At 38.2% G+C, this 13,725-nt stretch overlaps 1 protein-coding gene across 1 annotated transcript in view; it reads right to left on the bottom strand.

The window, feature by feature from the left end:
- Positions 1 to 13,725, bottom strand: part of mkln1 (muskelin 1, intracellular mediator containing kelch motifs) — a 34,688-nt gene that overhangs the window by 5,178 nt on the left and 15,785 nt on the right. Inside the window, exons 10-14 of the mRNA XM_066667087.1 lie at positions 13,509 to 13,721; positions 12,906 to 13,127; positions 11,472 to 11,601; positions 5,582 to 5,729; positions 1,566 to 1,680 (exon numbers count right to left, since the gene is read on the bottom strand). Coding sequence (XP_066523184.1) covers positions 1,566 to 1,680; positions 5,582 to 5,729; positions 11,472 to 11,601; positions 12,906 to 13,127; positions 13,509 to 13,721 — 828 coding nt within the window. The remainder of the gene's footprint in view (positions 1 to 1,565; positions 1,681 to 5,581; positions 5,730 to 11,471; positions 11,602 to 12,905; positions 13,128 to 13,508; positions 13,722 to 13,725) is intronic.

Below are 13,725 nucleotides of genomic sequence, written 5' to 3' on the forward strand. Positions count from 1 at the left end.
TCTTAGAAAATTAATGTCCCTCTTTAGAGACTGTTGTCATGCTCTTCTAGCTGCATTGGTTTTCATTGAAAACGTCCAAATAAGTCGCTAAATCAAAAAATGCAACCCAAATCCATATGTTATGTGAAGAGGAAGCCATTTATTAATAAATACTGTAACACCGGCAAGTTCTCTGGGACCAATGTAGGTGAAAACATGTTTTGTGTTCAGATGAGTCTACGTTTCAGCTTGTTTTCTGGAATAAACTGATGCAAGATCCTACATGCCAAAGATAACAAAAAATAAAAACAAAGAAAAAAGGTACAAAGTTACGAAGAAAAGCTCAAAAAAGAGCATCTGTGACTGCACTGATGATCTGTATATATGTGAAGGTATCATTGACGCAGAGGCTTATATTTCTATTACGGAGAGACCAGTGGCGGATGCTGGTCTTTCAAGGAGGGGAAGCTCAATTTCGGCCTACATCATAAAATGTGTCGGTTTATTTATACGTAAAATTCTACTCTCTGTTCCTTTTCAAGAAAATGATCTGTGACCCTGTCGTACCAACAAGGCGTCTTTTCCAGGGACTTGACTAGTGTCCTCTCAATGGCCAGCAGAGCTAGGCTGCTTAAACGGCCTTGGCCCATGTGAAGTGTGTCCGCCTGTGAGTGCTTTGTGACGGTGGAGGGGTTTAGCAGCACCCGCTGGACAGAAACTGAGATAGAAGTCAGAAAGTGTGATAGAAGTCAGTCTCCAAACACAAGCAGCTACAAAAAACCCACCAGAAATAGAAGCTCGATTTGTCGCTAGTCGTTTTTTAACAAAGAAAATGCCGCTAAGAGGTTTAAGAAAGTCTCTGGTTCAACTCAGAACAGAATGAAAATGTAATGCTCCCACGGATCTCTACACCAAAGGATCGCTGATTCGCTCATTTCACTGTCAATCAAAAAGGGATTCAGCCTCAGACAGATCATCCAATCATCATGCAGAAGCTGAGCGTCCGGGCCAGCTGAGGCCAGCCCACTGCCCCATAGACCCCCAGAGACGCTGAGCGTCCGATGGGGGGGACAAAGCCCAGCATTTATCCAATCACTCGTCTCGTTTTGCTGCACTTCGCTGCTTCGCTATTGAACTCTGTGATCGCTCAGCGTCCTCATTGTTTAAAGCACTGTGAAGCTACGGGAAAGCCGCGTCTTTACCAGTGATAAGAAGCTGATTCTGAACAAAAGTTGAGCGCGTTGTTTATTCAATGACATGTACACACAACAGTATATATTTGATCACTTATTTTTTGACATTTTAGGGGAAACTAACCTTCCTTGCAGTCTTAGAGCAATTGCCTCTGGGAGAGACATAAGCTGCTATCAAGAAAACATTGTCTCCCAGAATTCCCATGTGTTTCAGCAGGCAAACGCCATTGCCATTTTGTCTGTAAAATAGTGGCTGAATAAACTGAATAAATGTTTAAAAAAATACAAAATGTTTTTTTTTTTTTTTTTTTTTTTTAATCAGTTTTAATCACATTTTCAGTGTCCCACCATTTTAATAAATGGAGTTCTAATCACTGTAATGAGCACTTTTACCTTATGAAGCTCATCATAGACTAGTTGGTGGGCGAAGCGAGGACACGGCTCTTCTTCCTGCAGTGTCTTACTGGGGTTCTCTTTCACAGCCTGGTCATTTTTATATACACAAGACCTGCAAAAATTCAATCACACACATGCATATAAAAATGTACCTGTTTAAATATGCATTAATATTTGTGTACAACATTCCATTCAATCCAACCCTAAACCTAATGCCTTGATGCAGTATTAGGCCGTTTGAACTCCAATAGATATTAAAGAGCATGAGCCTTTGTGCAGACTGCAGGGGAAATCGGATTTCCTTCTCAAAACTGTTCTTTAGACTTGCTGTCCATATTTCAAATGAGCAGATCTGATGTATATGTATCTCCTAGCTGCATTGGCTTTCATGGTAATAAGGCAGGGGTGGTGTTGACTAAGGCAGTACAGGAATAAGCAAACAAATACACATAAAATCCCCAGCATACATTACTTTCTGTTGACTATGTTTAATATAAGGTATAATTTGATATGTTTTGTGAAGGCAAGAAAAACGTTAAAGGTTTAATTATCGCAAACAACACAGTTTGGTAATGGACCTGAACCAATAAAAAAAAAGCAATGACTGGTAGGAACATGCAGTACAGGAACTTTTAATGAAGACGGTTGTCTTTCTAAATAAGTTGTGGAGGGAAACATTTTCTCTGTATTTTTCTAAGACCACATCTATATACGTCATTTAAATGTTGACAGTAAAGCATCCTTGTGTGTCTAAAAAGGTGCTACATAAGTGTAACTATAAATCAATAAATGTATGTGTTTTCTCCTATTGAGAAGCACATGGCAGTTGCACTGTGGTGGCTTGAAACTGGGGTGGGCTACCAAACTCTAGTTCACCCTAATAAAAAAAACAAATTGTTTATATATAAATGATGGTGGTATACACCTCTGCAAGATCACTCAAGACATTAGAACAAAGCAAGGGTTTCCTCAGTGTGTAAGGTAGTCACAAAATTAAAAAAACATGAAAATGAAATCTGATTTTCCATGCTGAAACTGGCTCGCATGATCAGATGTATAATTTGAATCAGGTTTCAAACATCTACAAATGTGGCTGAAATACAACTAGAAAAGTAAAAGATTTAATGTGGATTTTACCATTGACTACAGAAAACTGTCTTGCTTTAAATCAAATATGGCAATAAAAGTCTGATTGTCCATGCAGTGTGAACAAACCCTAAGTGTGGATGCTAAGGCATAAGCAATAATTTCAATCGTCTCCAAGTATGATGCAAAATTAAGTAAAATCCTAAAGCAGACGTTTTATATATATATATATATATATATATATATATATATATGTTTTTTCTTTTTCAATTCATTATGAGTTAAGAATAGGGGTGGGTGATATAATATCGTTCACGATAATACCGGTATATTTTTTAATTCAATAAGACTTCACGATACGTATATGGCAAAACGAAGTTATACCATTGTAAACAAGTCAACAAAGGACAAATATAAAACCAGTGGTGAAGCGCTGTTAAGGCCATGACTTGTTTGAGACAGGCTTCTCTCCCTCAGCCAGACGGAGGGCCAGATACTCCACGGCTCCTAACCAAAATGAGCTTGTCATAGGTCATCGCTTTTATTTAGCCAATCAGCAGTCAGACCTAGCTGTCCATCATTTAGTGTTGCAGCCAATTGAGTCACAGTCCCGCCTACAGGGGTTTGTTGATTTTGTGGTGACGCCAGAGAAACAGGTCAGTGCTTAAAAATATATATAACAATAAATAAAAGTCTTGTTTTAGCATTTTACCAAAGAAACTACATTTAATTTTTTAGAATCAAAGTAATTCTTTATACATAAAAATCACATTAGATAATAAGATTACAAATAATATTAAATGATGTTTATGAACTGTTAGTGAAGACACCATTTGTTTACTTAGTTATAAAAAATAAATAAATAAAAATATTAGCAGCTTGGATGCAGGCAGTTTGTTTCTTAATGCGAGTTTACTTGATGTGTGCACTGTGTAAAAGTACTATCTAGGAAAATCTAAGTTTCAGATTGGGACAGTATCAGGAGTATCTATCTTTAGTATCATTATCTATATAAAGGCTCCTATCAGGATCGTCGCCCAGCCCTAGTGAAGAAAACTCTGATAACAATCACAATCTCTCAATTATTTCAACTGAACTATGTGCAAGTATCTCCGTTTAAATACAGAGGTAAATACACTTTGTAAGACAAACAGTTTATAAACACAGAACATCAGGAACCATTTTAGCAGCACCAAGGGAAACCCTGACAAATTGTTCTTTCAGAATTTAACAGGAAAAGACTTAAATTAGCTAACAGGACAAAGCGTGTTTCCCCCTCAAGGACACATACAAACACAAGAACATCTTGTCCTTTTCTGAGAGGTCCAAACTTACTGAAGGCCATTCAGTTTCTATGGCACACACTAGTTCTGATGTTACTTTGGCCTAAAGGATGTAGGACAGTGAGCAGGCAAAGAAAGCAAAATCTTTGTAATCGTACACTGACTCCAGGGTCCAACAGATACTCTTCCTAATGTTCCAAGATTATTATTACTTTTATTATTAATATGGGTTCAAACACACAGTTTTAAAATCCTATTAAAATTATTCTAAACCTCTCTTCTTATGCTGATTTGGGTCTAAGACCAAAACTACACCTACGACAAAATATTCTGTCAACTGGTAGAAGTCCTTCTAGCTATCGAGGCACACAATGAGTCTGGTCAGACACAAGGGTGCATTACAGTGCAGATCGACACGTGATGCTCAGTCTCCTAAACTATTAGATGCTTTGTTGATTTGAGGACTTCACAGACTTAATGGATATTCTGTGGCTGAACTGGAATTAAGCAGATGTTTGACATGGGTCAGTCACCACAACACTTGACGTCACCTTATATTGCCCTATGAATACCTTAAGAGCTGCCCCTGATGGGCAATATTCATTTTTCCAGCACTAAAATTTTGTATATCTCACTGTATACTGACTTGTACACATGTAAGGAACATGAGCACCGTACAAAAGATCAATATTTGCATTGTGCCTGGGCCCACTTGATTAAAGATGTGGACTTTCCAGTCACATCTGGATGCAATCTGCAGAACATGTAGGTAAAGTGTTATCAAAAATGTGTTACAACTCAATCAAGAAATTTTGATTTTGACCAAAACTGACACAACTGTTCTTAACCATGTTTTCACACAGCATGTCAAATTTGGTTTGACACAATGGGGGTACAAAATGCTAATTAATAAAATAATTTTGAACATTTAGTTTACAATTTTGGATCGATTCTCATTCGTCTGTATGAAAAAGTTTAAAAAGGGATTGCTTGTGAATAATTATCAAAAACATGCTGAAATTTCGAACCAACATGGCTGCCATGCACCTTTTAACCTCAGAGCAAAATTCTGGTGTAAGAGGGAGCGCTGAGAAGCTGTATTTATGCAACTGAGCACTGTACAAAAGATCAAAATTTGCATTATGCCTCCATGTTAGAGTACAAACCAAGAATTCCAATAGAAACTTATCTTTCCAAAGGCAAAAATACCCAAAAGACTATAACCTCACTGGACTGTGTCAGAATGCAGTATATAAAATGTTTTGTAAACTACAGATCACAAAATGGTTCAGTGTTAGCTAAACAACTTTGCAAATATAATTACAGAAATTGAATCACTTGTTTTTTTTCTACACATCTCTTAATACACAAAGGTCAAAATGTCATTGTGCTTGAAGCCCTAGCATAGCTATTTTAATATTAGCTGTAGCAATGATTAACTGAGTTTAGGTTTTGTGCTTTAGAGGCTAAGATTTTTACTTTACAGCAGCAAAGTACTGAAAATGTTTTTTAGTGTTTTTATGAGCAAGGAAGCTCTTATTTTAAACCATTCTTTGCCAACAGGATATGTGGGTTTATATTTGACAAGTGATGCCAGAGAGATTGTGCTGATATGAAGGAAGAGAGAGAGAAAGAGATACTCACCAGTTGTTACGTGCAATGTCATAGATCCAGAATGAGTTGCGAACATTCTCTTCCCGCTTGTCCTTGTCTTTGCTAAGGCCTGAAAGAACGTGAATTTCATTCAGTTCTGGATCAATGGTGGCACGCTGTGTGAACCCAGTCATTGGTACTGAAACACAAAAAATTGATTGTTATTATTAACAGCCCAAACAGGCAGGCATTGTACTTTAACAGGCATTGTACACTTACTAATTTATAACTACTCATAATAAATGACTACTCAAGCTGTCAGTCTTGGAATCACCCTTGAGAACAATGACATTTACCACAATTGTTTGCCCAACAGAATAGAAACACTTCTATTTTAAACATTTCTAATTAGTGTTTAATTCATACTGGTACAGATTGTAGAATCTGCCTTTTGTGCATTTTACTTGCTCTAGAATGAACTTACACAGCATCACTTCACATACTGCCAAATAAAACTTTCTGTAATGTTCCCAGTTGTATATAACAACATCAAAATAATTTCAGAACAATGTCAGCACTGCACTTCATGTGGGAAAATTAGTTTATGTTACAGTTCTACAAATTAGATTTTTGTCAAACATTGAGCTGTTGTTTTCCTCTCAAGTCTTAAAACAGCTGTTAAATTGTGTACAAGAACTGATATATCACAAATATATTAACAATAACTGAAAATAAATAGTATTATCATTGTTAATAACTGCTACTCTATTAAGAATAAAAGGCCTTGACTAATGAAATTTATTGTAATACTATATTTTATTGGCTACAACATCTATGTCTTGAAGCCACAGTCCTCTCATATAAAAGACATTTATACACACACACACACACACTTAAAAAGTAAAGCAGTTTAAAATGTTTAGCAATTATTTCAAATGTTCAGAGCCGAATGGAAGGTCAAATTGCAGTCGCTTCACAATGGCAAATTAACTACAGCAGCATCAGCTGTGAAGCCATACCACTACCGTGAATCTTGGTTAAAAAAAAAAAAATCTTTTGGCTAGCCTGAGTCCAAACACCTTGGCAGCAAACAAGCGCTGAGAGGCAGCAGGCGACAAAAACGTAGTCCATAATAAGTAGTATACAAACACACATATTGACCTTGTATAACAAGAATGCTGGAGAAGGTGGTCTGATGATCATTTCAGAAAACTCACTATACTTTTAGTATGTAGAGTACCTGAGGAGATTAGGAACACCTACCATGCATTTACATTCACTGTTTATGTTATCAGTTCCACTGACCATACAAGAGCACCTTGTAGTTCTACAATTCTAAACATACTTTATCCCCATTTCAACAAGCCCTTCAATGTTCAGGACTGCTACAGGACTACCGCAGAGCAGGTAATGTTTCAGGGGTGGATAATTCTCAGCACTGCAGTGACACTGATGTGGTGGTAGTGTGTTAGTGTGTGTTGTGTTGGTATGATTAGATCAGACAACAGTGCTGCTGGAGTTTTTTTTTAAAGCCTTCAGTATTACTGCTGGACTGAGAATAGTCCACCAACCAAAAATATTCAGTCAACAGAGTCCTGTGTCCACTGATGTAAGCCTAGAGGACGACCTACACAAACTGTGCCGCAACAGATGAGTTACATTCTTTGACTTGACGTCTACAAGGTGAACCATCAAAGTAGCTGCATCTAACAGAGTGGACAATGAGTAGACAGTTTTTAAAAACTCCAGCAGCAATGTTGTGTCTGAGCCATATGTTTCAGCTCAACACACACTAACACTCCATCACTGCAGCGCTGAGATTAGACTCTCACCCAAGTCATATCTGCTGTGTGTGTGTGGGGGGGTCCTGACCACTGAAGAACAGGGTCAAATTAGGATAAGAAAGTATCCAGAGAAACAGGTGGACTTCAGTCTGTAAGTGTAGAACTAAAGTGTTAATTTTTTCACTTCCACTGACCGCACAGAAGCAATGTTTGTAGATACAAGGAAGGTGTTCTTAATCCATTGATTGTTCATTGTATTAATAATAACAAACATTTCGCTAATGTATTTTACTGTAGGCTACAATTTTCAAGGCTTAAAGTTAGTAGTTAAGGCTAGTCAGCTCATGCATGTTATTATTATTTTTATTATGAACAGGTATATAAAAATCCAGGTAAAATACTCTTTTCAAGATATACTGAGTGGTATTTTAGTATTTCAGTAGTTGGTTATGCAATGTCATGTTCATATTAGCATTGATCAGCAGCACCCTCAACCGCTGCTGACATGGTATTTGATATTTAAATGGAACTAAATGTCATCATATGTGGATTGCAGCATTTCATGCTTACTGCTACACAGACAAACTGAATTAAGAGCACCCGACCACAAAAATATGTGCCCCTCGCTACCAACAATGCAGGCAAGTGCAAACCACTGTCTGAAGAACCTACCAAGGAGACCACATATGACTGTAATGGCTTATTTATTCATAATCCTGTTTTCTTGGTGTCCTTGGCAGCAGCAGACGGTGTTTACACTGCAATTGAGGAAGAAGCTGTCACTTACTTTTGACGAGCTAAACTATCAGCACACGAGCGAAAAAAATAAATAAATAATAATAATAATAAAGGCTGAATAACATCAGGAATCTTACTGCATGTGACATCCAAACAGAGTGAACATGCTGAGGGAGGTCAGAACATCATAAATATCTGCCTGAGAGAATTAAAATATTTAACAGATGCTGTTTAACATACTTTGTGCAGCTCTGCATATATCAAATCTACCACCAATTAAAAATAACAGCAGATGGAGTTTAAAAATAAACAGTACAGATTAAGCAATAGAGCAAAAAAAAAAAAAAAACACAACAGTGTGGCTGTCGGGAACTAGCCAAGGCCCAAACATTTTTCGCTTGGTTTATCCTTAAAGCCAGCCTATGTACACATGCTTTATCTGCTGTTTTTAGGCTAAGAATGCTTTTATGTGCAATGTAACCAGCCTAAGATCATGAATAAACAAAGACAGTGCACAAGGCTAGGTTAGGTATCAGTGGTGTATTTACACACGTCTAAATCCTAAAGCAGTTTTTGACAACGTACAATGGCACTGAGTGTTTTCCACTCCACCAGACCAGATTATGGACAGACTAACTGGTGAGGATGGTTCTGAAAACAAGGAGCAGGTGACAGAGGTGTTTCTGGCATTTCAAAAACAGGAAAGCCAAAAAAAAAACAAAAAAACATATCCTTGTCTTTGGAAGGTCTGGAGCTTTGGTGCTTCATATCAATGTCTTTGTTTACGTGATTATGTTGAACAACAAAAATGGGAGGGCTGGACTAATACATGCAGAAATGAAAAAAGGAGCACATAGTTTTTTTTTCATAACACAGGCATCAGAGTTTTTCTTGTTCATTTTATATAAAAATAAATACTACATGATCAACCGCCTAAGAACAACAACAAAAAAGAGACCAAGAACATTGTGTTGATTTTAAGAATTACAATTACTTATTTATTCAGTGTAACAGGTTAGAGTAAAGTATGTGGCTGTGCGCAGCTATATGGAGTTTTATAAACACACTTATGCCAGGTCTCCCCACCACTGCCCTTTACAATACTTCAGGCAAAGACACACACTCATGTGAAATAAGACAAATTCAGCAGTCCTCCTCTCTCTGTGAGATATAATACATGTGTAAACGTTGCTGAGTTCCGAGCAGTCCTGCTGAGCTTGTGAACAGCGGAGAAACATAGCTAACCAAGGCTGGGCCACGGGTCTGGCCAAGATGCAAGGTCTGCCAGAAACACACAAAAACAGAGCACGTTCTTGTCTTATGTCCTAATATTTATTTGTATGAAACTTTGTAAATGACCCCATTCAGCTCCATTGGGCAATAACGCTGTATTTGAGGCACTGAGCTCATTGAGCTCATTGAGCTTTCTTGAGTTACTGAACCTTGACTCTCCCACGGACGAAGCCATGGTTTGCGCTGAAGAACCTACTCTACTTTTGAATCCAGCTAGGAATTCATTTTTCTGGTTCGCGAACCAGTTTATGTCGGTGAAAACATGCAGAACGGTTCCAAATTTAGTTCACAAACTGGAACCACTGCAGTTCTCGTTGGTGAAAAAGCGATGTGTGAAATATGGCTGAATTTACAACAGACGGTGTCGATGCGCCACCTAAAGTTCTCTCTGTGAAATATGGCTGAACTGACAGTTCCTACTTGCGCATGCTTGCTTCAACATCAGGAGTCAGTCAGTAAGAGAAAATGTCTCTTCTAGACTGGCCCGGTAGGCGGTCCGGCAAATATTTTTCATCACTCAGAGAGGAAGCATAATAAACATTTGAGACTGATTATGTGCACAATGTTTGGACTTGTAGTCTCTTAACTGCCAAAATACATTCTGTTCTTTTCTCTTTGTCACTCCCTTTCTCTTTCACTCTGCAGCAAATACACAAACACAGGCGAATATTATCAAATAAAGAACACAGAGGCTGAGAATGAGATTTTAAAGTTCATGAGGAAAGGAAATGTGAGACTAGCCTGAGCCTGTACATCTTCTCATTGTCTCCAATTCTCCCCCTCTGTATAGACAACTATCTGCATTTACATGGTCCGGTACATGTTCTCCCTCCCTGTCATTCGTCATGTGATTTCTGACAATATTAAACCCACACCATTAATGTCAGCTGACAAGGCTTAAAAATCCACTTTGCTGGAGAATGCTTACTTTCACATTGTTTGTTGAGCTAATGCGACTGTCTGTGGTGTCCCTACTGAGCAATCAAATTACTGTGCGTGTTGGGTTTGCAAATTACCACACACCACGTAGGCGTACAGGGATTTAAAAAAAAAACTCTGTCACTTCTCGAGAACAAGGCTTAATTTCTCAGAATCTGATGGGAGGAATCTGATTATGTTCCAGCAAAGCTGGACCCAGTCTGGCTTAGGCCAGGACCCTGTTGTCAAACTAAGCAACAGGCATGTTATCATCATATTCTTTATTTAAAAAAAATGAGACATGAAGATCTACCATATGAAAACCAAAGAAAACATGAGAACAGTGTGCAAGTTTAAAACACGCTCATTACCACAGGCTCAATTTCACTTCAGTTTGGGTATGGACATATTTTTGAGTAGTGCTTAAATTTCAGTAATTTTCACCTCAAACTCTAATGTTTTAGTCTGAGGTATGGTTGCTAGATGGATGGAAAGCCAGACAAACATACTTGAAAAACCACTCAAGATTGAGCTTGGTTTTTGCTAAATAAGGTTAACACTTATTTATTTCTATGCTTCAGTAACACAGCTTCAACTTTCCTATTAGTCAGCAATCTAGTCTACCTGTTAATCACTTTCTCATTCCTGTGGTGCTGTTTTTTTTGGTCTTCTGTCAGAATGAAAGACTGTGAGTAGTGAGATCAAATTCTTATCATGCCTCCATCATGTGGCTTACACTACAAAGAAATGACATCATGCATGCCTCACTCCAATCTATTTCTGAGAATGAGCTCATTCTCATACTCAAGATTTTTTCGCTGTCCTTTTAAGGAATGCTTTCAGACAGCCCTACCCTCTAAGAAGCATCTTTACTCCTGTGACGATGACATAATGCCCATGTCCTTGAATTTTTATGACCAGCAATGATGTCATATCTGTTCTTAAACTCGAGCATAAGCAGATATGTCACACCACATCAGATTGCCATTACACATACATTTCAGGTTTGATGGGATTTTACCAGGATTCAAAACCCATGCCGAGCAAACCAACCAACCATTATTGAACTCCATACCAGCAGTAAAATGGTGCATTAAACCCGATTAAAACTCTCAGACTCAGTCTGTCTATATTATAATTATATTACATCTACTGCCCATAAAGAAGCAGCAGCACAGATGCCAGCAGCCTTGGCATCATATTCCTACCCATGCCTGAATCTTTCTTGGTGCCGTCCGAGATTATTTCTACATGGTCGCCATCCACGTCATAGCTGAAGAAATCATTCAGGTATGTTTTGGACCTCTGGCCTCCAAAGACATACAAGCAGCGGTTCCTCTGAAAAACACACACAGAGACAATCGAACATCAACATCTACTGCAACATTCACCAACAGGAAATCCCATGCATACTCTCATACATATGCAGTTTTCCCCAGGCCTCTTTATTTGCAGCTTATAAATATTAAGTCTATGTTTTCCAGGATGCTCAAGTTCAAGTTCTTAAAAGCAAATGTTAATTTCTTCTCAGTTTAAAAAAAAGTTATTTCAATATTTTATTAAGGTTATTAAGGTTAATAAGGCATGCCTCCACACTAGAGAAGCTGTCAGCTTTTGAAAATAGTGAGGGTATACAAAAATATTAACATGACAAATTTCTGAACGGCAATGAGTCGAGTTCCCATAAGAATACCCCAGCAGAAACGCACAACCCTCTTCTTTACTGGCTCACTGTAAGACAGCAATACCCAAATCAAAAATTTGTCTTCAAGGTCTGGTGATGCTTAAACCTCACTGTGATTGTGAATGACATTGCAATTATTTTCTATAAATAAATGTCCATGCCTGATTTCATAACCAAGATCTGGCTTAAATTTTGAGCACTGAGTGTAGAGTATCAGTCATTTAAATGTCACATTGTCTGGTTGCCTCTGATTGGATGAACCCTTTATGTAATATACAGTACCCATCAAAATTTCATTAGTCATGGGTGGAATAGGACTATTCACTGTATAGAACTGTGTACCAGCCCCTACCTCTGCACAACACAAGTTATGGTCTCAAACACATTAAGAAGGCGAGCAGTTATACAAATGAACTCTTGATGAGGCCACAGCTGTTCACTGAAAACCATTCCAGGTGACAACCTCATGAAGCTGATTAAGAGAACGCCAAGAGTGTGCAAAGCTGTCATCAAAGCAAAAGGGGGCTACTGAAGAATCTAAAGTATAAAACATATTCTGGTTTGTTTAATACTTTTTTTTGTTTACTACATCATTCCATACGTGTTCCTTCATAGTTTTAAAGTCTTCCATATTCATTTACAATGCAGAAAATAATAAAAAACATTAAATGAGAAGATGACCAAACTTTTGACTGGTACTGTACATCCAAATATGTGCAATATGGCCCAAAACAAAGGAAGCCCTCCCTGAGTGGGTGTGTCCAAACCTTTGATGGGTACTGAATGAATAAACATATGCTCTTTCAAACTGCCCTATCCCTGTAAATGTTCCTCAAGCTACCACAGGGCAATTAAACTTGCTATACCAACTCCAAACTACCCTACTGCGAATAAACCTCAATTTAAAACAGCAGAACATTTATTTGGTGAAAGGAATTAAATCCTGTATGTAACTAACCGTGTGGAACAACATGCAGTGACCAATGCGGGACTGGACATCCTCTGGGCCGGCGTTGCAGGAATCGTCTCGAAGCAGGCTCCAGGTACCCGTTTGGCAATGGTAGGCATACAGGCCGCTAAATTGTGGCTCTGAAGTCCGTCCATCGTCCACACTTCCATTGCATGTAAGAATGCGGCCACCAAACGTGTAGATCATGTGTTTCTCTGAGTCCATGCACATCTGTGAGACAGGTAGAAAGTAAAAAATATTTCTGAAGAAACTGTATAGGTAGATACTCTCTTATTTAACTTATTGTAATTCCCAAACATAGATGATTATGCAAAGTATGTTTGCTTATTTAGTTTTAGAAAGACGCTTTAAGGATTATTTAGCATGCAATTAAAACTTGCCATAATAAAAAGCATCATTTAAATCTCAATGCCTAAATCATCATACAGATGTCTCAAACTACACTGTGTTGTAAAAAGAGATGACAAAAAGCCTTGCTTATGTGTTTTTATGCCATTTTACGTGAAGATACATGGTAATGTGTGTTCAAAAGTGTAAGGAACTGTCTATACAATCTACTAGAACCAGTGCAGTTTACAGACAGTGGAATACCTGATGGTCAAACACAAGTTTGGGGCCACCATCTGCTGACGTGTCCTCGCTGAGCAGAGTCCACATGTTGGCATCAATGTCATAGCGGTAGAAGTCGCTCTTCAGAGACTTGCTGTTTCTGACAGAAGAGTCCAGATAACGGCCCAGCGTGTAAATCTGCCTCCTCTGAGAGTCAATGCACATCTTATGACAGGAACGGGCACTGGGACCATTCTGA

The sequence above is a fragment of the Hoplias malabaricus genome, chromosome 4 (assembly GCF_029633855.1).
Source record: "Hoplias malabaricus isolate fHopMal1 chromosome 4, fHopMal1.hap1, whole genome shotgun sequence".
Classification (NCBI taxonomy): domain Eukaryota; kingdom Metazoa; phylum Chordata; class Actinopteri; order Characiformes; family Erythrinidae; genus Hoplias; species Hoplias malabaricus.